The following is a 26385-nucleotide window of genomic DNA, read 5'->3' on the forward strand; positions in this document are numbered from 1 at the left end:
ACGTCATGTTTGGAAACAATCCGCTACAAACAGAAGCAAAATGAAGATTTTTGTGATTTTCAGTTTGAGGGGTAGATTGTGGCAAATTAGTTCTTCACCTTAACATGAGGTCAGCTGCAACCAAAATCGAACCATCATTGACCTAACGAGAGTCGTTATCATAAACGTTAGCTACCAAATGCTATCATTCACGTCATGTTTGGAAACAATCCGCTACAAACAGAAGCAAAATGAAGATTTTTGTGATTTTCAGTTTGAGGGGTAGATTGTGGCAAATTAGTTCTTCACCTTAACATGAGGTCAGCTGCAACCAAAATCGAACCATCATTGACCGAACGAGAATCGTTATCATAAGCTACCAAATGCAATCATTCACATGTTCGGAGATAATCATCTACAAACAGAAGCAAAATGACGATTTTTCACTTTGGCGCAACAATCCGTTTGGCTATAAGCTTGGAATTTTCAAAGGTTGCTGATAGAGGACAAGCTCTCCCCGACCATGCCAACCTCTGCAGATGGCATCGGGATAAAGTGGCCTGTCACACGTGCTCGGGGCACGCTTGTCGCAGCAGGTTGTGCCGAGGCTTCTGACACAAACCCCAAACTACATTACGAGGCCCAGAGGGTCCGCGGGGGTGTACTAAAAGCATCACTGGCCACTCAATCCCGTTTCTTCCCCCCACCAGCCCGTCTCAGAGTGTTATTTCAGCTCTTTCTAATGTACTCTGGGGTGCCAAGCTGCACCGCCGACCTGGTCCAAATGAAGCCATTGCATCTTTTCAAAATCACCCCGCGGAGAGATCCCGCCGCAAAAACGCGGAAGTAGCCCAATCACAACCTCTCCGAGGTGGCAAATTGCATTAAGTGCACATGGTTCTACTTAAGCTTGAGCTAAAAAAAAAGAAAGTCTCACATCCTCGGGAAATAACAGTGATGGCGCTCTTTCGCTGCACTCAGGATGCAGACGGATGGCCACGCCCAGTCAAGTGCCTGTTCGTCTCATAGGGGGGAGGGGGGGGGGATTCGGTGGATTAAACAAAGCTCGCTTCTGTGTGAAGATTCATTCAGGCACTGAATAGATGCTGTGATGCAATCTTACCAGTTCACGTGTCTTTTAACATTGATGTTTGGTTAAAAAGATTACAAAGAAATAAACACGCAAAAAATATTTTGTGAAGGTCATCACGTTGACACATAAGATTATAGTAGCAAAATAGTAACGGATTTGAACAGCCCTCATCAAGGCCTTTATTTTGAGGTGTGACTTGAAGTGAATTGTGACAAAATAATTTTTGGATGCGGAATTGTGACAAAATAATTTATGGATGTGTATCAATTTTTTTTTACGAATATTGGGGGATCAAAATAGTGCTTTATTTGAGGAATACTTATGCCATGTTCAATTAATAAAAATAGTCTGTTGGAATAAAATGAGCTATAATTGAGTGAAAGCTATGCCATAATAAAATGTGCATATTTAATCACAATTGCAAGACTTAACATAAAATAAATGTGGTCTCGGTGCATCCCAGATTATAATATACAGTGCGGTTTATTAAAACGAAAACATTATAAACCCCAAATCCAGCTCCAAATCTCCTCAATGCATCATCATAACACCAAAAACTCTCGCATTGTTTGGCGCCATGCCTCGCCAGCACTTTGCAGGCAATTAAAAGAATAACAGCGCCTCGTTTTCCAGCCGCTCCCATATCAGCCGCATCATCTGGGAAAAACAAGACGCTTACTGTGTGAGAAACTCTACGTCCCAACAGGCCGGCCTCCATAACTACTGCCACGTTCTGGCAGGAGAAACCACCGCGTCGCTAATTAGTCCTTCTGAGGAACTTTTCCAAGGAACGCGTGAAAACTACTAACATCAATAAAGAGATTGTGAGCAGCCCATTTGCTTAATATTTACATTTCGTTCTTCTATGCTAATGTTTGGAGCTGCCTAGCTACACAGAAGACAAAAAGCCAAACCATTCCTTGAATTGAATGTCTGGGATTGCTGTTGTTGGCCGAGCGATCTCTTGAGTTAGTATTTGAGATCTCCGACAGAGAAGCTGAGTGGACACCTGCAAAGTGTCCTTCTCGCGGTGACTCGGCAGCTGGTCCATGAGGGATCATGTCATGGCGGATCACGGCATGACGAATAGAGCGCGTGCCGCTCCGGCTAACCCCCGCCCCGGTAGCTGTGAGTCGTCCCACCTGACTAATTCGCTCGACCTTGGACTCCTTCGATGGCTTTCTCGTTTGAGCAGCTTGTGTTTGCTTTTGTTGACACGTTCCGGACCTTTTTGTATTAATTAATTCGCTCTAAAAGAAGCTAGTTGTCGTTCCTTGAGTTTTCATAGCCTGCAACTATTGAATAACATGGAAATGTGGAAAATGTACGAGATACTGAGCCAGCACACCACGCTACCAATCGTTCATTGATGAGCTACTCGGCTCTTCTGGCCTCGCTGTCACTTAGCAACAACAAGCGGATGAGTTCATTTTGGCTGTTGCTCCTGTTGTTTGCATTATTTACAGGTCTTTTTAAATAATGAAATCTACATAGAAAAGACTCCAAAGGGAAACGGAGGCTAAGTGACCGTTTAGTAATATGTGAAGCTGTAGAAACTAACAGTGACGCCTATCAAAATGGAACATTTGGATCAAAAGCTGATTTTACTCAATTTTGTCTTAAATTTATGTTTTGTGAATTCTTAATCTATGGTAACAAAATTATGGAATTTATCTAATTATAATTCATTCATTCATATTATTCATTTTATTGAACGTCAAATAAATATTTTCATTTTTGGTGAAATATTTTGCGAATTTATTGTGTCATCCGGTGGCTGATGCTAGCTTGCACTTACGTAGTTTTCGGCTAGCCTCGCAGCTTAAAAGGCATCATCCGTCTTGGACTTCAAGATGAAGCGACTCACAAATGTTTGGCTAAAGGTTATCTGGAGCGTGACTCGGCTCCATTTGGATGTTTGCGTGTTCCTATTTGTCATTCCGGTTCACCTCTTTGGCATTTTCATGTCCTCCTCCCCACAGAGTGCTTGTTTATCTTCTTTTTATCTTGTTGATAAGAGGGAGGTGGCCACGGACAAGTGCACTTGAAAAATAAAAATATTCAAAGGTTGTAAGCAGATAAAGATTTGTCAAAAAAATACATTTTACACACATAATATCGTCGTAATGGAAATTCACTTGGAAGGACAAATTGGCTACAATATCGACAGAAGCAATAACAGTGAGTGGGTCGAATTGAATGCTTCCACTTGAAAATATATCGAGCTGTGTGATGTGCAAAACAACAAGCTGCTTCCTGAACTCTCTCCCCCCTTCTGCGTAGCGTCCTGTACTTTTGCGCTATATTCTATATTCTGCTTATTTATTATGTTATTTGTTTATTTATTATTTATTCATCACTCTTATTTATTCATTGTTTGTGCCTTCTTGTTTTTATTTTTTGTGTTGTTTACTTGTTTGTATATTGTGTACTATGTCTTGTCACCGTGGGATAGTGGGAACGTAATTTCGATCTCTTTGTGTGTCTTGGCATGTGAAGAAATTGACAATAAAGCAGACTTTGACTTTGATCAGTGAGAATGAGACAGCATATTGCTCACACTCAAGGTCACGTTGCAAAACATCTTGTTCCGAGTACCGTAATTTCTGGACTATAAGCCGCACCCGACTATAAGCCGCACCAGCTAAAATTCAGGGATATTTTAGTTTTTTTCTTACATAAGCCGCACCGGACTATAAGCCGCACGTGCACATGAGTTTTTTTACAAAGAAAGACAGTACACAGAAAGCCGTAAAAATCCATAAATATACCGCGCCGCCATTTAAGCCTCAGGGTTCAAAGTAACCTTCTGAATAAAATGCATTAAAAGTTCACATTCATTACAACTTGTTTTTGGTGAGGACAATGTCAGAAGAATGAAAAAGGGTTTAGAGCCTTTTGACGCAGGTCACCTAGCATGTATTCCTACTAAAGCTCATAATAGTCACAAGCAACACAGCCAGAATAAGCAGCGGCCATAGTAGTGTTTCAAAATAGTATTTTTGTTGTTGTTTTGTTCTTCAAGATACCGCACAACAGTGGTCCACAGCCTTTTTGCGAGTGTATAAAAGTGATCAAGTCATCACAAAAATCATGAAAAAAATCGTATATAAGCCGCACCTGACTATAAGCCGCAGGGTTCAAAATTTTGGAAAAAAGTCGCGGCTTATAGTCCGGAAATTACGGTAACTCTTAATTATTACGTTTGTGATTGGCTCGCAGCGGCTGCCATTTTAGAGACTATACCTTTTTTTCCTTTAAAAGTTAGCTATGCTAACGCGATAAAATAATAAACAGCTATAGTTCGGAGGCAGAATGCGTTTCATAAGTACATATTTTCAGTATCAAGATCTACTCGTGTGTTTTTAAGGACAATGTGCAGGAAAAGCTCTTGATTTGATTACAACGTGGGGCGAAACACTCACACCTGATTAACCGCTTGTTGGTCTAAAGCCGCTCAAACCAAGAGAATAGAAGAGCTGTGTGCTTAACTATCAGCAACAACGAGGTTAAGCGGCTCCAAGCAAATGAAAATAAACGTATTGTTTGAGGGGAAAGTAGGTCACACACACTCAAGATAAACTTCATGCTATCTCTTACTGTACACTTCAGGCACTTCTACTTAAGGCAAAGCTGACACATTTGTTGGTGAATTCATCCAATTGAAGTTACGAGGAACGCATACTGTCTAGCTAGCTAGCGAGTTATCTAGTGTCGAGCTATCTATCTTTTTTTTTAATCTTGCTATCTACCTAGATAGCTAACTATTTAGCTAGCTAGTTAGCTAGCTATCTAGCAATTTGTTTTAAATCTCGCTATCTAGCTAGCTAGCTAATTAGCTAGCTAGTTAGCTATTATTTCAAAGTCAAAGTCAAAGTCTGCTTTATTGTCAATATCTTCACATGCCAAGACACACAAAGAAATAGAAATTACGTTCCTTACTATCTCACGGTGACAAGACATAGTACACAATATACATCCAAGTAAACAACACAAAAAATAAAAAAAATGAACTTGAAAGACTTTTGCCGTCTTTTGCTATTTTTTTGCTATTCGTACGTCTATATAGTCATGTAAAAAAAAAGTCAAAACGCAGGCATTTTTCTGCTCCAAGGTAAGAAATATACTTGTATTGTCTAGGACGTAATACCGTAAGCTGTTTTACCTTTGTTTGGTGGATAAAGCTCTGCAGTTGTCCATGTTGTTATATTAATCCCTCCCAAATCAAGAGGCAAACAAGTCCCTTAATCTACTTGCAAAGGCAAACTCTCACAGGCATCCGTGAGCCATGAACTATAGTTACTTTTGGATCTTTCATTCCATTTCATCTGTCATGATAGCCAGAGGCAGTGCTTCAAGCACTGGATGAGGTCACAAGTAACCCACAGACCAAGTAAACTGGAAGAACAGCACTGGCGTAAAACTCCATCAACACGTTCACAAAATATTTGCATTTGTGGATTTGTACTGTGAATCTCAAATTGGAATAAGGGCAGAGTTGAAAAAAATCCTCGTGACGGAACAAATGTCGAGGGAGAAACATTGAGTCGATGGTGAACTCTGGGAAATCATTTTGATAACAAGACTGCAAATGAAATATGATTTTAATCTGGAATTTAGTTGATCCAAAGTTACACACACAAACACAACTGGAAAGCCAGATTAATGCAGAGAAGGGTATTACGGCACACAAACACGCACACACCACCCAAGCGGTGCTTCCCGATTAAATCAAATCTATTGGCCTATTTTTATCTTTTTTTTTTTTTTTTGGAGAAGTTGTACAAAGATCCGAGTAATATGAAATATACTGACAGTATATGGCGTACTGACAGGAGATAGAAAAAACGAAAAATTGTATTAATAGCGATGCCTAATTGAACGTCAGCTTTGATGTTATAAGCGTTGAAATGTGGAATTTCACGCCGCTAATTGTCACGCGGCGCTGCCGCCCTGCTACGCTCTCGCGGTTAAATGGTTTTCGTTAAAAGTTGTTTTAGCGGGGAGGAAACTAAGCGGTGGTCGTCTTGACTTCTTCTTGTAAATCGGTACCTCAGTATTTATCAGTAAGATTATATAAAAAAAATATATAAAAAAAACACAAAATAACAGCTTGAGTTTAGCTGAGGTGGAGTCAACAGGCAAGCACTTTTGAATCATCTTTAAATGGAGTACAACAACGTTGGCAGAGCAAATCAAAAGGCGGGAGTTAATGGAACTCTTCAAGCCTCAGCGCCACTCGAAATGAAATGAAAATGATTTGCTTCACTGCAGGAAGTTTTCACCGAGTCCAGCCCCTGCATTGCGTCCCTCAGCGAAAAAGATACAGAAAATAAATAAATAAGTTACAGCAATTACAAGTTGCTTTGCGTTTCCATTTTTTTTTTTTTTCTTCAGCGAAGCCTGAAGGATTTAATTAATGCTTAAATGCTATAATGTTAAATTCCTGTAGCACTTTTGGAGCGATTTAGGAGCGTGAGTAAATCTAAATACGTTGGTGTGTATAATACTCACTAAATTAAATAAAGTTAAGATACTGATGAAAATTTGACAGAAAAAAAACCCTCTTATTTTGTCAATGAATGCTCATTCCCATGTCAGATCCTCATTATTTCTTTTTCTCTTTTATTTTTAAACTGTCCGTTTTTTGGAGACGACAACGCTTTAGCCGCTCCCCTCTAATGGCCTTCGTGATCGCCCGGCTGCCCTTCGCATCAGTCGCGGATCTTTCATTACCCGGCGGGAAGCCGCTTCATTACGGCCACCTCCACTCGGCTTATTACCGAAGAATAACCAACGAGGAGCCCAACGCCTCGACGGGTCTGATGATGTCACATTTCACAAATGAGCCGGGACGCTAGTTGGGCACATCCTCGATACTGATTCATACTTTCCAGCAGCGGCCGGGGAATCAAATTAAATCAAAATGAAACTTGAGAAACAGTTCATGCGCTTTAATTTGGAGTTTACGAGTGGGTGGAAAAGGGATCAGTAAGACGGGGAGGGGTGACATCATTTCTACCCACCTCGCCCTCTTGTCACGGCAGGTTGCCGCTGCCGTTATTGCTATTTTAGTAAAAGCATTAATAAACCCCAGTGCGTGTTGCTTGTTGAGTCATGAGAAGAATCACAGGCGAAGCTAAAGATAGCGTGAGAGGAGAGCGTCTTGCTAACAAGATAACATCCTGACACGTTGAAAGTAAAGGAGGAGTTGAAGAAGGCAAAAGTTTTGACGATTCGCTGAGATTAACGGCAAACATTTGCGAAAGGCCGCTGCTTTTTTTTCTGGGGTTCATTAAGTGGATGTTTGACGTTTTCATAAATTCCAATAGTGCTTAATGCAAATGTTTGACCTACAAAATAAAATCCCAGGCCAGTTTGAAGGAAAGTTGACAAGGCCGGAAGATACCAATGGAGCTCGCATCCCGCTTTTCGTAATGTGCTGCGTCGGCAAAACGCAACTCTGCCCCCTTGTAAATCTGACAAGAGGCTAACGGCACAGGCTTTTGACTGTTGACCTTTACTCCTAGCGGGGTGCAACTAACATGCGACCCATACACAGAAAATGAAGTCGTCTCACTTCCACAAGTCAATAAAAATGCCGTCAGGGATGTTATATGTGTCGCCTTGACTGCTGTGCCCTGCTCGATTGTTTTCATGGGGTCGGGAAGGATGGATGGAATGAAGGATGGGATAAATTCTGAAGGAGGGAGAATGGAAGGAGAGGAAAGGATGGACAAGTATGAAAAACTCAAAGACACTTGGCTTCATTTTAGCCGCATCTCAATGTGTTGATTCCCATTCAAACCGGCTCAAAGTAAAGCAAATGAGGTATAAATGTCACAGAGTGAAGAAGAGGAGGAAAGTGCTAAATGTCCAGCATGGACGAAGCATCCTCCTTGGCTGCGATGTCAGGGTCATCCTGCAGTCTTCTCCCGGGATGTCATTAAATGTCTCTTTCCAACCCCTTTTGGACATGCGGTTTTGTCCCCAGCAACCACAATGTTCAGCTATCCCACTTTTTTGTCCTAATTTGAGACAACACAAAGGACCAAGATAAAGTGGTCTGCTCCACAAAGCCAACTAATGGCTAAAAAAAGAAATGCCGCAGTTTTGTTGGTCAAGCATAGAAAAGAGAAATGGCTGCGATTGAGTCGTTATCTTTAGCCCTTTATTGTTGGCCTACATTCATAGCTTTGTGTCATTAAAGACATACAAAGTAAAAATATAAAACAAAAGCTTTGAAAATATGTGAATGTTTCCTTTGTGGAATATGAATTAAAGCGGAAAAATCCATCTGTTCTTATCCTTTTGAAGGAGGCGGCCATTTTGCTACTTGCTGAAGATGACATCACAGGTCACAACCAATCACGGCTCAGCTTCTTAAAACTAGTGAAAACAAAATGATTAGCATCAGCTAGTTATTAAAACATATTTCCCAATGATGGCTACTACTGTGTGAATATCTAAGTAGGCCAACGTTACGCAATGACACACATTTTGTAACCTCTGCTGGCTCAGAATCACACAAAATATCTGCTATCACTGTTTGGCAGACGATACATCAGACTAAGAGTTTCTCTTTTCATGTTTGCTCTCAAATGCTTATGTAAGACTTGACAATACTCATTCATCACTTTTAACGTGTTTTTAAAATTGTTTATTTGATCATCCTGACTATTATTTTGCTCCAAAGTTGAGTGGAAGCAATTTTGGGGTTGATTTGTTCCACATTTATGAGTAGGAATTATTTATGCATTTTTGTTTGAAATGCATATTTTGTGTTTGAGGTGCCCTGCAATAAGTTGGCTAACCGTTATGTGTACCGATCTTTTCTCAGCTTGTCCGACTGATGACTTGTACTTAATGAAGCCAGTGAGACTCAGCCCATGTCTGATCTGACTGACCTCTTTCCGCAGATCTCGACAGTCACATGCTCCAACATGTGTTCAGAGCTTGATACGCGGGGAAAGCTGCCGAGATCCGATGGCGCTTGAAGCCACCTGAGGGCCGATGACTGCAAAAAAGAACAGTCACGTCGCCGGCAGACTCGTTGAGATATGATTACATGGGAGGTCGGAGCGCTACGTGCTAATTAGAAAACAGAAAGGATGTGGCAGGGAAGCAGCGACGATGCGGCCACAGAAGGTCGCTTTGAAGGATGATACGTGACACGAGGGCGACGCGTGGTCGCTGACCCAACACTGATGTCGTGTGTGTACATTCTAATGTGGTGCACCTGCTTGTTGGCCTGTTCTAGCCTCAAGGACACACAGTTTGTCCCCGCACCCCTCAGTCAGCCATTTTTGCTTGTTTGGCTGCCAAACTGCTTCATTGATTGACTTACTGGCTGTCAGTCGATCACTCAGTTCAGTTGTTTGGTTTGTTGGGTCGGTTTGTCGGTCAGTTCGTCCGCCAGTCAGCGATAATTTGTTTGTTGGTCAGTCAGTCCGTCCGTCAGTTTTGTTTGTTTGTTTGTTTGTTTGTTTGTTTGTTTGTTTGTTTGTTTGTTTGTTTGTTTGTTGTATGGTTCGCCTGTGCGTAAGTCAATTAGTTTGTTTCCCGGTATGCTAGCTAGCTAGGTTGATTGTCCATCAGTTAGCTGGTCTGTTAGTCAGTGGCTCATTCTATTGTTGTTCAAAATGGACGACAAAAACTAAAATAAGATAACACTGAATTGAATTCAATTATAGCATAATTCTTCTCTCTTCTACTCAAGTGTCCTTTCATTCTCAACAAGCTATTAAGCTCATCATGCTATTAGACTGTTTGCTGATAGTACAGTATAGGCGTTCTATTAATGTCGCGTGGGATGTAGCATGGCCAAGCTAGCTCAGTTCCGATCGCACCTTTCTTCTGGTGTCGATTGAAAACCGGAGCTGCTGCTCATCAACAATCTAACTCCTAAGCTACACAAGGGACTCAATTGTGTTGTGAGGATGGGGGACGGCCATGCGGAGGCTCCGTTTCATCCACGGGGGAACAAACCCGCCAGCATTAGAGAGCGGTTGTTGATTCTGTGAGTAATTTGATTTTGTTAGTAAGCGCACACTCACAAACACACAGATTGTCTCGGCAGTCAGCAATGATAGCAGATGTAATTACTCTGAAAGTAATTATCATCGTCTTTGAGATGATAGCCGCCCTCCTGCTTGATGTGTTTGAATCCCATTTGTGTTGTTATGAAACACTACAGGCTCAGCGTAGAGTGATTTGAAGAAGCTTCTTGAGGTGTTGTACAGTCATTGGCATATGACCAGTGAGTCACTATTTAGTCGTATTAATTCGAGGGGATTGTGTCAGCTCTTCTAGACGATGATACTCCAAGATCTCATAAAACTATTAACACACGAGAATTAATTAGTGTTGAACACCTCTAGAAAGGTCAGTCAGTATGTAGTCAGGCAGTTAGTGAAGGAGAGAATGAGTTGGTCAGTTAGTCAATAAGTCAGCCACTTAAAGGGGTTAGTCAGTCAGTTAGATAGTTGGTCTATCAGTCAACTGGTTGGTTGGTTGGTTGGTTGGTTGGTTGGTTGGTTGGTTGGTTGGTTGGTTGGTTGGTTGGTTGGTTGGTTGGTTGGTTGGTTGGTTGGTTGGTTGGTTGGTTGGTTGTCGGTGAGTCAGTTGGTTGGTCGGTTAGTCAACCAGTTTTTCAGTGACCCAGTTAGTCACATATAAAGTTTAACGCATTACCACCAATATTATTAATGCGTATTTTCACTGTCTTATGTAAGACTTTCAAAGTGACTTTCAAAAATGCTCAGCAAAGCTTCTTATTGAGTTGCATTTGTTAGCCCCACGCCACAGTCATTCTTACAGCATCAAGGAAAATGAAGAAAATGGCAAAGAAGAAAAGAAGATTTTTTTTTTTTTGGGAGCTCCTCCGTTCTCACTGCGGCACACAAAAAGGAAGTCGAGATTGTTTGTAGGAAGCTAACAAAGAGTTCTTATGTAACAGTGAAGAAAGCCAGTTCGGGAATAGGAAAAGCTTAATTAGATTACTTCTCTTTCAGCTCTCATTAGAGCCTGTGAATGTCTGCTTTCATTTCACCTGTCCTTTTCCTTGGATTTTTTTTCTTCTCGCTTCCTCCGCAAATGTAAACAAGCAAGTTCACATCATGCTCTCCCAGGGGCTCTCGCATCAAAACAAGAGAAAGAAGCGGTTTACACTTTGTACTTTTTAGTTCCTTTTTACCCTTCAAATTGTTTCATTCTTATATATTCGTGACATATTAGCATTGTTGCTGTAAACATGAAAATATGAATCATATTGTCTGTTCGGCTCTTGTGAAACCGATGTAAGTTTGGTTTGTATTGCTGTGAGTAAATTCGATTTCAAGATGAAATAGCAGAGGTTATTTTTTTAATAGCAAAAAATTTGGATAGCATTAGATTGCGCAGGTGGATCAAATATTGTGGCCCAAATATGCATGACATTATTATTGACTCGCTTTGGGCGGAAAACAGAGAGATTTGGTTGTCATGGTAACAGTAACCAGCTCATGTTATTAAACAGCTAACAATATGCCTTTGTTAAAAAAATTAAAAAAAACAGACAGAGAGGGAAAAAGTAACAATGTTAAAGTGTAACTTATACAATACTGCATGAATTAACTTTGTCGCACTAAGAGGGAGGTGATACTATCTTCAAACATAATCGCAGCATGTGGGAGGAAAAATCGACCGTTTTTTTTTTTTAATTAACAAGATACTGTAATATATATATATATATATATTATTTTTTATTTTTTATTTTTTATTTTTTTGGAGTTGTCCATTTACATCAGGTTTTGTATGTTCGATGTGTAAGATGATAGCTTTCATAAAAAAAAAATTAAAAAAAAAATCGAGTCATGCAGTTGCTATCTCTACTATTGTTGCATCTTGTTGACACAAGTCTTAATTTTCCGCCGCTCTACGTGCCGTTAATTAACTACTGAATACCCTGCGAGGGAAAACAAGCGCAAAATAAATCCGCTTGAATTTATGAACAGATCTAAAAGCAGTTTGCGATGTCTTAATGAGCCGAACGTGACAGATTGGGCCTTCAGCTCTTCAACCTTGCTCTGGCATTGAGAAACATTGTTATTTCGCATTCGTGCCTTGGCCTTGCTTTTGTGGCTCATCCTCTATGAATCCTTTAAGGATCTCCGAGAAACATCAAATACAAGGTCAGACTGAGGAAAAAATAAGAAAATAACAAAGAACCCCATTAAAGGAGACATTTTTTCTCACAATGTAAAGGAAATGCTTTTTCACATTTTAAAGGACACCATTTTTTTTCTCAGATGTTTTTTTCCCCCACAATGAACAGGATGTTATGCTTCTGTTCATTTTTTCCCCCCAATTCAAACAAGATTTCAGGTAATGTTTTGTGAAAACATCTCAAGGATCATAGCAAACCTTTCTATTTTTTTTTTGTTTTTTTTTTTTAAACCAGCCAGGATCTAGTTTTGAGGGCGCAAAGTGCGTATTTCGCTGCCATGACAACCAAGGGAATAGCTAGGCGGCGGCTGAACAGGTGGCGGTTGCTAGGGAAAATGTGTGTGTGTAATATATCTATTAAAAAGTCCAAATGCCTAATGGCACCTGATCACTATTTTAGTGTGCAACGATTTGTACTCCCACGCTCCGCACCAACCTTCCCCCAACACACACATCCTGCCAAGTCAAAAGTTCCCACGGAGCAGTGACTCTAAACATCCTCGGAAAACCCACAACGACCGCCGTTTAGGTGGAACGGCGGGATTGCTCCCTGCGGGAGCAATTAGGGCGTGCCAAAGAATCCGATAGAAGAAAAAGAAAATGTCAAACAACGACATCTTCCCTCGCAGGTTAAACGGTTCTTACCTGCAACTACCGCAAGAGTTATGTAAGGTGGTTTTGTGTGAAAACTTTTCAATTTATCATTTTGTCATTTCACCACCATTCATTGCTTTTAATGACGATTGCAGCAGTTCAGAGCATCATTTGTGGAAAAAAAAATATTGCCCCGCATTTTTCTGCTATTCTTTGAGTCTGCCGAGAAATGCTCGGTGACAGAATGTACAGAATTCTCTGCAGAGATCGTTATGGCTGCAACTTATAAATAGAAGCAAACCCCGAGAAACAGATCTTAGATATTTCCCCAGAATGAAAAAAAAGAAAAATGTAACATGAGCTTATTTATTGATCTTCGACTAAGTTGTATAAAGTGTCCCACTGTGTCCAATTCTGCTGTGCAATAGCTGATGACTGAAATTGATGGGATCTTGGGAACGTCACATGACCAAACTCAGAAAACAAATTGTCATTGATAGGTTTGAGTTTTCCCGTGACGTTGCATAGGATCATCTTGCCAACTGATTGATTCGATCAGTTTTCGTGCAATGTTCCTTGATGGTGATCCTCTTGTCTTGTTTGAACCTCAGTGGTGGTGTTTATGTCATGTGCATTGTCCCGCCAGCCACCCAACAGAGCCCGTAATTATAGTCAGCTCAAGGATTTTAACGAAGAGGCGCTTGCTTGATGCCGGCCGGGCTTGAGACATCGCCAGCGGCTCTGACTTCAAAGCTGCAGATATGGCTCATGTGCACAGAAGGAGGTGTGGGGGGGGGAGAAAAGCTGCAATGAGATAACAAGCCATGACTTTCTTTCTATTCTTGCGGCAGCATGCCATAACCAGAAAGTGTGAGGAGCTCTTAGTGTGCTGGCCAGTGTCTATCAGTCACTAAAGAGCCCAGTGGTGATGACAACCTCAGGGATTGAATGTCAGCAAAAACACATTAGCAACACTTAAGATCATTCCGAGTCTTATGTTAGCAAAACGTCATAAGCCAACTGTTAGCTTGATTCTTCTAATTAAAAAAGTTATTTTTGTGAAAAAAAATATCTGCAAAACTCACATCCAAGTGTTTGCACTTTTTGTGTGTTCCTCAGGGCACTGTTCTGAGCCCTTGCTGTTTGTTCAACAACTTGCAGCAGCTTTGCGATGCTAAAAAATGTTTTTGGACTTCTTCAAGCTTGGAAGCCTCAATGATTGGGTGGTTGTGTGTTTCTTAGGCTCTGAAGTGAAATTGTTTGCCGTGACATCCATCAAAAAGTTCACAGAGGGCATCAGACACTGAAAGAGACCAGATCCAAACTTCCCTGGAGGATACGTACGCTATCTGGTTGATTGCACGCTTGATGCGTGCGGCCTGGAACGAGACTCCAACTTGATGAGAACGTTGAAGTTAAGTGCACAGATTCCCCATCTGGAATCTTCCTTGGAGCGCAGACGTAACACTCAAAGAGGAGTTGATTTCAAAGTCATTTTCAAGTCTCTCCGCCCGCAGCGGAGAAACGCTACAATGAATATTAAAGACGTAGCCGAGGCGACGCCCCCGTCTGTTGCCGATTGCAGCGAAAGGTGCTGCATGCGCGGCTACGTGAGCGTGTTCACAACGTTGTTTTGCAGCCGGATGCTGACGATTAATGATGTTCCTCACTGGCAATGATAACCGCCTCCGCGTTCCTTTCATATTAGTAGCAGAGCTTCGCAGTGACAGATAAGATGACTTCGACTTCCACTTTTCATATGCCCTCTGTGAATGGTAGCTGCTTTCAAATTCTTTCTCTTCGCTCATAACATTGCTGGGCGAGGTGATTATTGCACTTGAAGGAGAGATTTTTTTATCCTCCCCCAAAATTTACTGCAAATGTTTTAATTTATTTTATTTTTTATTATAATTATTTATTTATTTTATTTTTATACTACTAATGTTTGTTTTTTAAATTTTTTATGTATTTATTTATTTATTATTTAAAAAAATAAATTATTTTTTAAAATTTTTAATTTTGTTTTAAAAATTCTATTTACTTATTTATTTCTAATCAATTTTTCATTTTTTTATTTTTTGTAATTTTTTATTTACTTATTTATTTTTAATCACGAGACCTCAAAATAACAACAATCAATTTAACCAGAAACAGGAACAGCAGCCGCCTGTCATTTTCACCTACTTGCCTGCTATGGAACTCTTCATTCATTTGAAATTATTTATTAGCAGAGAAGTCCTTGTAATTCTCTTCATTCTTTTTCAATGTCGCATTTGAATTGCACAGCAGATGACCCGTGGTTGCCAGGACAACAAAGGTGCATGAAAAACATCCCGTCCTTAGTTCAGGAGAAGATGTCACTTGTGATGAAAGTGACGGGTCCCTCTCCATTTATAGCTGTGCAACTTGAATGAATGAAGTGGTCCACTCAAGGTCAAGTTGTTTACACTCACAAGCGTGGCCTTCAGTTGGAATCTCATTTCAAATGAATCTGCGTGAGGCTCGGGGGCTAAAAATACATCGCGCTTCATTATGTTAGATGATTTTTTTTTTTCCATGCACCGTGTGTGCTAAATGATATTAATATTTTTAATCATGGCTGGCAGAAGAGGCAATTATTTCCTGGTGATGGAGATTGGGTGGTAAAAAAAGACTCCTGTCACGGCACATTGCTGAATATAAAGTGTGAACATACGCAGAAGAAGTTGCGGGGACACAAATAACCGTCCTTACTCGTACTCGGGGTTTAAGGAATATTTTATGCTCCGCAGCGGTGTCAGAACATATTATTACTGGCGTTGTAATTAACACTCATATTCATGGCTCACTTAAATTTTGCCAATTAACTTTATATCAAGTACATCATCCCGCTGAGTCCCCGCTTGGCACTTATTTTACGGTCAAAGTAAATTTAACAAACCAATGTAAATAAAGAGAAAAAATATATAGTGAAAAAAAATCAGATTGATTTATTTATTTTTTTTAATTGAGTGTGGGTGCTTGTCGCATGGGCTGCCATTCTTTTTCCATTTTTCTTTTATTCAGACTTTTTCAAAAGAGACACTGTGTCTCTTTGTATCTCTTTTTTTTTTTTTTGCTAAATGGACGCAGCTGTTTTGGAACAACGTGGAGCCTGAAGGATGACTGCCTGAAGGTCATGTGGGCTCACGTAGCAAATGGCACAACTACCATCATTTGGAAATTATTTATGAGAGGCTTATGAGCAATCCACTTTGAGATAAATCCTGGTGAAATACAGAATGTGTGCCGCCCCCTAATCCTTCGCCACGGTAAACAGCTTGCCCGATGGTTATAGATGAGACTTTTTTTTTTTTTTTTGCCTTAACCTGCTGAGTGCTGACCTGACCAACCCAAAACACAGACCATCTGTCTTTTATTACCTCCACCAAGGAGGTTATGTTTTTTGTCAGCCTCATGTGTTTAGAGGATTATGCAAAAATAACTGGACTGATTTTTAGGAAACTGAGTAGAGGAGTAGGGCATTTAATTTTGGCTTGCAGAATTACATTTTTAGTATTTTTTTAGTTTTTATTTAGTTATTATTTTTATTTTTTTTAGTATTACATTTAAGTATTTTTTCCTATCATTTGCAGTCTGATTTTAATTTTAATTTTTATCTCAGTTGAAAATTTTATGTTGTTTGAATTGTCCAGTGCAGATTTGACATGGTAGCTTTTTTTTTTTTTTTGGTGACATTTTTATAAACAGGCACCAGTACAACAAGGGGTTTGCGTCGTTGTGGGTGTGAACACAGATGATTTTATTCTCTGCCATCGAATCAGCTCCCCTCATATTATATCCTTATATCACGTGAAAATATTTCATTCCCTCTCCTCATTACCTATGAATAAAGGGGAAAAATGATTTTATGAGGTCTTATACAGAGCATGATCTTCCACAATTAGCGTATGCTGACTTCTATTTTCAACTCTGACATTACAGATCTTCTTAGCACCTCCAAGCTGTGAAATTAGCTTTAACACATCACATAGGGCACACGTGGTAACTGCTGTACTTTTAATCACTTTAAAAATAGACCTCTCTGCAGATTTTGACAATTCCTTATTGTTTTATGCGTCCCGCAGTTTCTCATTACAGAAAAAAAAATGTGTTTGCAGGGTTGACAACAAGAATCAGAATGAGCAGACCTCTCCCAAGGCCAAAATATTAGAAAGATGCGTGTGGTGGTCAAGAAAGTTAAAAAGAGGAAAATGTGAAAGACAACACAATTTGTTTGGAAAGTAAATACACAGAAGAAAAGTAATTAATATGTTTTATTTATTATAAATAAATTCTATTTATTATTATTTTTTTTATTTGTATTTCAAAAATCCACTTTGCTTAACAATTGAGCCTTGGTGGAGGTCATCCTTGGTAAAACTTTGCATTGGCTCTCCACTTCTCTTTCTTATATAGGCGGTTTGTGTTTCTCTGGACTATTTTGTTACAGATGTCCAAAGCCTGCAAGCAATAAAGTTTGAAGTTGCAGCAAAGCTGGCGTGTAGCAGCCTAAATTGCATCTGGCTCGAAAGATAAAACAAAAGGATGCAGGGGGAACTGGCGCTCAATCTGCAGTTGATGCTTGACATCCTCCACTTCCTCCCTCCATGGCCTGCAGGGGTCATTGAGGAAGGAAGGAAGCGTGACGAGGATTTACACAGCTCAACAGGGAATTTTATGTGTTGATCAAACCATTGATTACTCTGCATCCCACTTTCCGCCATTTCATCCATACGGCAATTTTACTAAATTATTTAATTGGCAGGGAGCAAAATTCCCGTGTCAGTGGGCGAGAGCTTTGAATGCACTTTCAAGTCTCCATTTTCTGCATCTCAAGTGTGTGACTTGCTTTTTGAGCAAGTGCAGGTGGTTATTAAAAAGGGGTTGGTGTGCAACACACACATAGGGGCACACAAACATGCGCAGCATCTCACAGCAGCCAGCCAATTATGGAGAAAGGATATTGCCAGTATCAGCACATAAAAGTGCATTCCACATTTTAGATTAGAAAAAAAAAAAAAAAGATGTAATTACGCACTGCTATCAGGGGGGGCGGGGAGGTAAAAAAAAAAAAAAAACATGTGAACTACAGGAATAAAATATGTGTGAGAGATTCCATCCGTGGTGCTGATGAGGATATTTTAACCACGTGCAACCTCAGTGCTATGTAGTAATGATTTCATATGTCTTAATGAGGAATGACCTTTAATTATCCAGCCTACTGCGCTTTCCCACAAATCTTTGGTATCCACGCAGCCACTATGCTAATATGATCACATTCATTTATCCTTTAGCTTGAGGAACAGCGTTGCAATCGGCGTCATTTGCTTCATTTGCATGCAAACGTGACAAAAGAGGTTTGTGTGCTCGGAACTCTGGGAGAGCTGAATTTGTCCCAAGAATGTTGATTTGCTTGCAGCAAGAAGAAATTGTTACTAGTTGTCATAATGTAACTATAATTCTTCTCGTGAGCAGATATTAATGATATTTATATTGAAATTGGTACTCATCTTGGTCACAAAATATGACTTAAAGGTCATGAAAATGTATTCAGACTCAGCAAAAAAAAATAAAAAATGATCCAGAAGTATTCATGTTCATTTGCAAATATAAAATCAGCAATTGATGAGTTATTATTTCACTGAATCACTTGTGGGCTTGAGTTTACGCTTTTTCATAAATCAGATGTTGATAAGCTACTAAAAGTGAAATATTTCTCTCTATGACAATCAAAACCAACATTCTTTTTGATACATCTCTTTTATTGTCTCTCATGAGATTGAACACCTAAAGTCTTTGCTAATGAGATTTGTTTGTAATTGCATTGAAACAAATGTGCACCGTTATACAGCCCACTCGGGCAAGCATTAGCAAATGAATGATCTCAAAGCAGAACAAACAAGTTGCCTGTTGCGTTTAAATTACACCGAGTAGCAGCTTTTAATTCTGGCCGCGCGTTAGGCTTATTTACACTCATGGCACCAAGTCGTTTCATTTCTACGCGCACGAAAAAGAGCCGAAAGCGTGACGATGGTGTGACTCGGTAAGGTCAGACGTCTTAATTGCGTTATTGGTCTTTTTAATTAAAAAGTGTCGCGTATAACAACAGGTGTGCAGCCTGGGAGTTACACACAAATGGAAAATAAGGATATCGGTATTGTAAAAGATTGTATGTTCTAATAAATTTAGTTTATATTAATGCATATAAGGAGAAAATTTTTATACATTGTATATGTGCCCTGCGATTAGCTGGCGACTAGTTGAAAGCAATAAAACCTCTATCCCAATCCAGAAGCAACAGACTCAACCAGCAGTTTTGCAAACTATATTAATTAATAAATATTTAATATTAAGCAGCCTGCGCTCAGCATACAACGATCCGAAATGCCAATGTCCGATTGTTTTGAACGCAACACAATGCCAAGTCATCCTGCAAAGTCACGTGACTTCCGTTGACACGTGATAGTGGCTGGAAACACAAACGTCAGCATGGCTACAGCACCGGAGTGAGTCTTTATTTATTATTTTCCGACTGCACCACTAAATATTATAATTTAATAAATCTCGAATCATGCATGTGAATGTATTTTGAAGTGATGTTTTATTGCGGTGCCGCGTCGATACCACCGTCTTGCTGCTGGGACGTTTGCTGGCAATTGGAAAGCTGTCAAAACCGATGCGCGATCAATAACAAAGTTCCGACATGTCTATATATGTAACGGTTAAATATTTGTGTGTTAATTTGCACAATTCGTAATTAAAAACACAAAATTTCCTTCAATGCATTAACGTCATTTTACAATGGTAGAACGTGCAAGCACTACGATACCGTATTTTTAGACTGACGGTGCTGGACTGCTGGGTAGCTGAGATATATCCATATTCACAATTTCATTTATAGCGTTTATAATAATAATAATAATAGTAATAAACAAAGAGATCGTCTTGTGCATTTCAAAATCCATTCATTGTCAAACCTTTTTTTTTAACCGTATACAATTGTTTATAAAAATATGAACACTAACAATGGCATGTTGACGTTTTATATTTCTGAATGTAAAGCCCATGTTAAAATGTTTAATTAAATGTCTATATTGATGCAACAGCCCCCCCCCCCCTCTTTTTTTTTTAATCTTGTGACAGTGGGATGTCTTGTGCTTTCCCAACTTATGTAATCAAAAACTTTGCCCTTTCAAATTAACGCTGAGGTAGCATGTACAAGTTCTTTGTCCAGCAGTTCCATTTTATTGTCTTCAGAGACTCAATTATCCAAACATCCGTCCATTCTTAATATGTGTACTTCAGGGCACACCCTGAACTGGTCACCAGCCAATCGCAGGGCAGAAAATATACATACGGACAATCCGCAGGGATCAATTAGCCTACCATGCATATTTGGTAATGTGAGGTGAAACTGTAGAAAACTCATTCAATTAATCGGAAACGCCCCTCACGATTCCCAAGATTGTTTTTCCCCGTTTAAACTGAGCACCTTTTGCTTTCATCTCTAAATTGAAACTTTCCACTTTTTCTTTTTTTTTTTTAAACTCGGAGGCCACAGCGTTGCCAGGATGTGTAGATAATCCTTTAGATACGACATAATAAGATTTGATGGTGTGAGGAGTCAACCCCGACTGTGCAAAGATTAAGACAGTACTTTGACAAGCTTGTAACACGGCAGGTCGGATAGTAAGTCTCTCTTTGCTGATAAGAAACACTCTATCTGATCTTGCACGCTGGACTGTGCTCAAGGTCGATCCATAAAGCTCACAAACACCGTTATTAGGAAGTGAGCGTGCGGCGCCGAAGCTCTCACGAAATTGCTGGGTTGCTTCGTCGCTGTGATTCTTGGGCTACTTGAAAGAATTACCAAGTGAAATCAAAGCATATAAAAATAAAGAGCAAAGAAATGAGCTTTATATATTTTTAATGTTTTACTCTCAATTCCATTCTTGCATTTCTTTTTTGCTTTCAGACCGGTTTTCTGGCTGGGTAACGAAACCCTGCGAGTGTCCGCCGAGCTTTTCGCAGAAAACCGCCGGCGCCTCTGTAACGGACTGAGGGCCAAAGAGAACTTGGAGAGCAACTCGGTGGTGGTGCTGCAGGGTGGCGAGCAGCAACAGAGGCACTGCACCGACACGGACGTGGTCTTCAGGCAGGTCGGTGATTCGTGTTTCGTTTTTGACGTGTTTTGAAGTGTTTGATTGGCTTCGCTTTTTTTTATCGCAGGAGTCGTTCTTCCATTGGGCCTTTGGGGTGACTGAGTCTGACTGCTATGGGGCCATTCAAGTGGACTCGGGGAAGTCCATCCTGTTTGTTCCGAAACTGCCTCCAAGCTACGCCACTTGGATGGGAGAGTGAGTGTGTTTGCCTGGAGCCGGGCCATTTGGGGGTCACGTCAACTAAAAGTTGAGTCTGGTGTGTCAACAGAATCTTCTCCAAAGACCATTTCAGGAAGAAGTATGCTGTAGATGAGGTGCACTATACCTGTGATGTAAGTCCTCTTTTTAAACCTGATCCCTAAAATCTTAAAGGGGAACTCAGCCTAAAAAAAATCTTTACAATATCTTGCATGTGTTTTGTGACATTCTTTAGAAGAAAATGCCAGGATGTAAATCAATTCCTTGTTGCTAAAATTGACCTTCTCACGGTTATTAAGAATGGAGTTTTTCCACGCAGCCTCCCCAAGGTGCACAAATCCCGCCCGGGGGGAGGCGTCCACGTCAATCTGCCGTCGCTTCCTTTGCCAAAGTCACAGTGGGAGCTTTCAAAACACTCAAATGCCATAAGAGAAGCTTTCAGACGCTTTAAGTGTCGCCAGCGGGGACTTGCACTATAAGCACGATCGAAAAATACAATGTCAATATTGTGACCTTTTTAAGTTCTGCGTGCATAGTTGAGGCTAACCAATTTTTTTTTTTAATTTATAATCTACCATGACTCACCTCCCGAGCGCTTGTCAAAATATTTTGACTGGTTAGACTTGAGTTAATTTTTTGCTCGTTCGACTTGAAGTTTTTTCACAATTCCAAACAAATGTCATGTTCGCAGATTGTCGCTTTGAACGGGCAGCTCATGTCTTTGTTCACTTGTCGAGTCCGTCACCGGAAAATTATTCGTCTCCGCCAGACGGAGCGGCTGTATTTTATTGTGACTCGAAACGACCTTCACCGGGGCTAATGTGTGTAAAATTAAAGATATGTGCTAGTTGGAACGCTCCCCAGGCGAGCCGCCAACGTGTCAGGAAAATGTCACCTGACATTTTGGGCTGCTGGATGAGCAATAAAGTCATTTGAGGTTCCGTGTCACATTGGGGCCGCAGAGCCACGGCGACACCTGGCAGCAAGAGTGTCACTCTGCAATTTGTGTGTGTATGTGTGTGTACGGAAGCTCATGTTTGTCAGCGTCATTGTTTTATTTTTATTTTTTCGTGCTTTGCAGATTGCTGAATTCCTGCGGGACCTGAAACCGGCCGTCCTCCTCACATTGGTACGCTGCTTTTGTTCTTCCTTCTTCAGACTTGATTGAGAAAAGTCCATGGAAATCGTGTGTGGATGGATTTAACATTTGATGTTATTTTTTAAAAAAAAAATTTATGTATGTGTGTGTGCATCTTTATTGTAGCGAGGACAGAACACAGACAGTGGTAGCGTCAGCCGGGAAGCCTCCTTTGAAGGAATTAGCCAGTAGGTTTTTCCTTTAATTACACTTTGCTTTATGTGCTCTCATGCATACTGCACAAATTATGTTGTCCTCGCTGCTCCCTTGTTTTTTTTTTTTTTCTTAGAAAAAATATTTACCATCTTTTTTTTTAAATTATTATTAAAGTACATTAAATGTGGAATTATTGTATAACTAAGCTACTTTTTTTTCTTCTCATTCAGATTCCAAGTGAACAACACGTTGTTGCACCCAGTCATTGTGGAATGGTAAGATGTCAGTTGGATCAAAATAAAAGTTAAGGTCCAAGTTTTAGAAGAGAGACTAAAATTATCATCACTTTTTTTTTTTTTTTTATGATTTGTAGTATTAGGTTAAAGTGACTTATGACACTCTGCAACTAAAAATAAATCCCAAACCAAGTGTTCAGTGATGTTCTAAAGTCATCAGTGATCTGATGATGCAAATCTTCATGAAGCTGGTTTATCCTCCCCGCATCCAAAGGCTGGATGTAATGGGCTACGTGCACATCTGCTTGTTCCCTGCATTAGACTTTGCAGCCATTAGATGAATTGACATTTCTGGCCAAAATGAGACGGAATCGTCTTGAGTCACACTTCCTGTGGAGAAAGGCTGTGTTTCTGCCGCTCGGCAAAATAACACCATTTGTAACATGGCTTTGCATTAATGCCGGCCTGCCAGCTGTTTTTGCACTTTTTGTTTGTTCGTCTTAGCAATTAAGTCTGGTGGCATTATTTGCTAGGAAAAAAAAAAATGTAATACAAAGAAAGCAAAAAAAAAAAACCCTGTACGAAAAGTTGCCTATGCATTTTGTTTCTAAGTATTCCCAAATTAAAAGATTTGGGTTTACAGTGTCAGTTTTAGCTGAGTTCGGAAGCAAAACTTTTTAGCTGTGCAGCAAAAAGATATTTTTTTTTGCAAGTTCCTCCATGACATTTGAAGAGAATGTCTCAGGTCACGCTGTTCCAGTAGTATACTTATAAGCAGAGCACGTCTGAAATGTATGACTCCGCAATACTGCTCTGACTTCTTCACAAAGAGTCAACTGTGCATTAATAAGCATTGATTTGTTCATAAGTGCAGCTTTGAATCACGTCCATTCTTTGTTACTGTTCCTGCAGCCGCCTGATTAAGACGGACATGGAGCTTGAGGTCCTGAGGTACACCAACAAGGTGTCCAGCGAAGCCCACAAGATCGTAAGTAGCAACGTTAACGCAAACGTAATCCACATTACTCACATGTTTATCTTTGTAGATTATGAAGAGTGTCAAACCTGGGCAGAAAGAATACGAAATGGAAAGGTAACGATTTTTTTTTTCCTCAGTCGTAGACCTACATGACTTCGTCAAATAGTTAGCTAGCTGGCTAGTCTATGAATGCGCTGGATAACTAGCTAGCTAAAAGGTTTTACTTTTTGTTTTATTAATTAGTTAACCAAGCAGGGCTGCGCAATAAATCAAATCTTAATTTTGATTCTATTGAGCTAATCATCTGCGATCTCTTTCTTTCCAGCCTCTTCCAACACTACTGCTACACTAAAGGAGGCATGCGGCACACTTCGTACACTTGTATCTGCGGAACGTGAGTGGGCCTTCCGTTGACTACCCAGTGGCAATATTAAAAGAAAATGGATAATGGACGCTTGTGCTTTAAAACTTAATTAGCGGCATGGCTACGCATGAACAGTTGCTAATCAACTAATAACGCCGGTCTTCGGTGTATCCAAGGCCGCGCGTAATGAGTTTTTCTTGGGGATTAGCACTTATTAGCTTAGTTTTGTGTTTACACACAAAGCTTTTGTTTTGATTAACAACCTGAACCATGTCCAAACTTTATAGTGGAACGTCGTCAGAGGCCATCAAGTGAACATTTTGGACGCTGATTGACAAAAGCTCATTGGTTCCATTCAGTGTCTCCGTGTACCAAAGTCTAAACCTAATTACTAAAGTCCAACTCCACTGGTGTCGTGCCACTTAAGTTTTATTTTCACAAACAATATGCCCGTGATTGCACTATTGAGTTAGGATATTTCAGGTCCATAATTAAAATGCAGAAATGACATATTTACTCATTATTTCTGAATCACTATTTATTAATCAATATATACAACAGGGAAAAAAACGGTCAAATGTCCATATTAATTCGCGAGGTCGGTGATTCAAAAGAAAAATACGCACCTTTGTGCTCCTTTGAGAACAAGACTGAACTATGATGTGGCGTGATGTTTGATTGTGTTACCCACAGGGGCAACAATTGCTCGGTTCTGCACTATGGTCACGCTGGGGCTCCCAACGACAAAACCATAATGGATGGCGACATGTGGTGAGTACAATTTTTTTCTTTGTTTTAATCCCCTTCCCAACAAAAAAACTGAATTGTTCAAAACTACCTGTAAATGCAACCATGGTAACACTTGCACCTTGGGAGGGATGACTTACATTTTAAATGCTAACAAATTGAAAGACATTTTGTTTTGCTGTCCACTCAGTTTGTTCGACATGGGCGGTGAGTACTACTGCTACTCGTCAGACATCACATGCTCCTTCCCAGCCAATGGCAAGTTCACCGCCGACCAGAGGGCCATCTACGAGGCTGTTCTAAAAGCCTCCAGAACAGTCATGGCTGCCATCAAACCAGGTGACTATTTGTTTTTGTTGATATTTCAATGACATTAGTGTTCGTCAAGATTTTTTTTTCTCTGCATTAAAACAGACGTAAATTGTGTTATGTAAGTTGATTCATCAATCCGAAATTTAAGCATGTTCCTACGTCCAGGCGTGAAGTGGACCGAGATGCACCGACTGGCTGACCGGGTCCACCTGGAGGAGCTGGTCAAAGTGGGCATTCTTAAGGGCAGCGTGGAAGACATGATGAAAGTCCACCTTGGCTCTACTTTCATGCCTCACGGTCTGGGCCACCTGCTGGGCATCGACGTGCACGACGTGGGCGGCTACCCCGAGGTGAGAGCGCTGTCCCCCGGCGGACACCCGGAAGCCGTCGAAACCTTCGCTAACGCGGGTGCCCCGCAGGGAGTGGAGCGCATCGACCAGCCCGGACTGAAGAGTCTGCGCATGGGCCGCCTGGTCCAGGAGCGCATGGTGCTCACCGTGGAGCCCGGCATCTACTTCATCAACCAACTGCTGGATGAAGCCCTGAATGACCCCGCCAAGAGTTGCTTCATCAATAACCAAGCGCTCAGTCGCTTCAGAGGCTTTGGCGGGGTCAGTAATTGTTTTCATTCCCTCTGGCAAGGGCTTCTTTCTTGTTGTTTATTTCAGTCCAAAGGTTTGATTAGGCGGTTAGGTAGCTAGCTCCTTCGCTAATGAGGTCATTAGCTACTTAAGCTAGTAAGTCTATTAATTGCTTCTCATTTACATCACCCCTGGTAGGTTCGCATTGAGGATGACATCGCCGTCACCGCGGACGGCATCGAGCTGCTTACCTGCGTGCCAAGGACCGTGGAGGAGATCGAGTCCTTCATGAACACCTCGGAAAAACCCTTCAGCCCACTCGTGTCCAGCCAAAAATTTTGATCACCCACAACGCTCAACAGATATACAAAATCAACCAACACAAGAATCCATCCTTGATCATGACAAAAAAAACTAACTTAAATCACCTTAGTACCTCAGATGATAGTTTTTTTAACTGAAGCAAAGCAATTTTTGTAAAAGGGAATAAAGTGTGATTTTTGCAAATCTATACAGTGAATGTCCATTCTTCACAGGGTGTACTTGCTGGTGCTGGCCACTAGGTGTCACTCTTGTCACACAAGAGTATAACGTTTGCCTTATACTTATGTACAGAAGAG

The 26385-nt window shown here is 40.5% G+C and overlaps 2 protein-coding genes and 1 long non-coding RNA gene across 3 annotated transcripts in view; 1 reads left to right on the plus strand and 2 right to left on the minus strand.

Moving 5' to 3' along the window:
- Positions 1–5355, minus strand: part of LOC125967583 (carbohydrate sulfotransferase 8) — an 89878-nt gene extending 84523 nt beyond the window's left edge. Inside the window, exon 1 of the mRNA XM_049718777.2 lies at positions 5238–5355. The gene's annotated coding sequence lies outside the window, so the exon portion shown is untranslated. The remainder of the gene's footprint in view (positions 1–5237) is intronic.
- A 2891-nt stretch (positions 5356–8246) lies between these two features.
- LOC125967183 (uncharacterized) lies at positions 8247–11296 on the minus strand. The gene is made up of 3 exons (XR_007480678.2): positions 11124–11296; positions 8980–9089; positions 8247–8461 (listed from the first exon to the last, which is right to left on the minus strand). It is a non-coding gene; the product is annotated as an uncharacterized lncRNA (long non-coding RNA).
- A 7942-nt stretch (positions 11297–19238) lies between these two features.
- On the plus strand, positions 19239–26276 carry pepd (peptidase D). Its single transcript, XM_049719038.1, has 15 exons — positions 19239–19398; positions 20868–21051; positions 21122–21249; positions 21323–21386; positions 22334–22381; positions 22517–22578; positions 22777–22821; positions 23695–23770; positions 23829–23875; positions 24087–24155; positions 24819–24896; positions 25063–25211; positions 25350–25534; positions 25604–25795; positions 25964–26276. Exons 1-15 carry the CDS (start codon positions 19382–19384, stop codon positions 26105–26107), a joined length of 1488 nt encoding a protein of 495 aa, XP_049574995.1. The 5' UTR covers positions 19239–19381; the 3' UTR covers positions 26108–26276.
- Positions 26277–26385: the final 109 nt, after the last annotated feature.

The sequence above is a fragment of the Syngnathus scovelli genome, chromosome 4 (genome assembly GCF_024217435.2).
Source record: "Syngnathus scovelli strain Florida chromosome 4, RoL_Ssco_1.2, whole genome shotgun sequence".
NCBI lineage: Eukaryota > Metazoa > Chordata > Actinopteri > Syngnathiformes > Syngnathidae > Syngnathus > Syngnathus scovelli.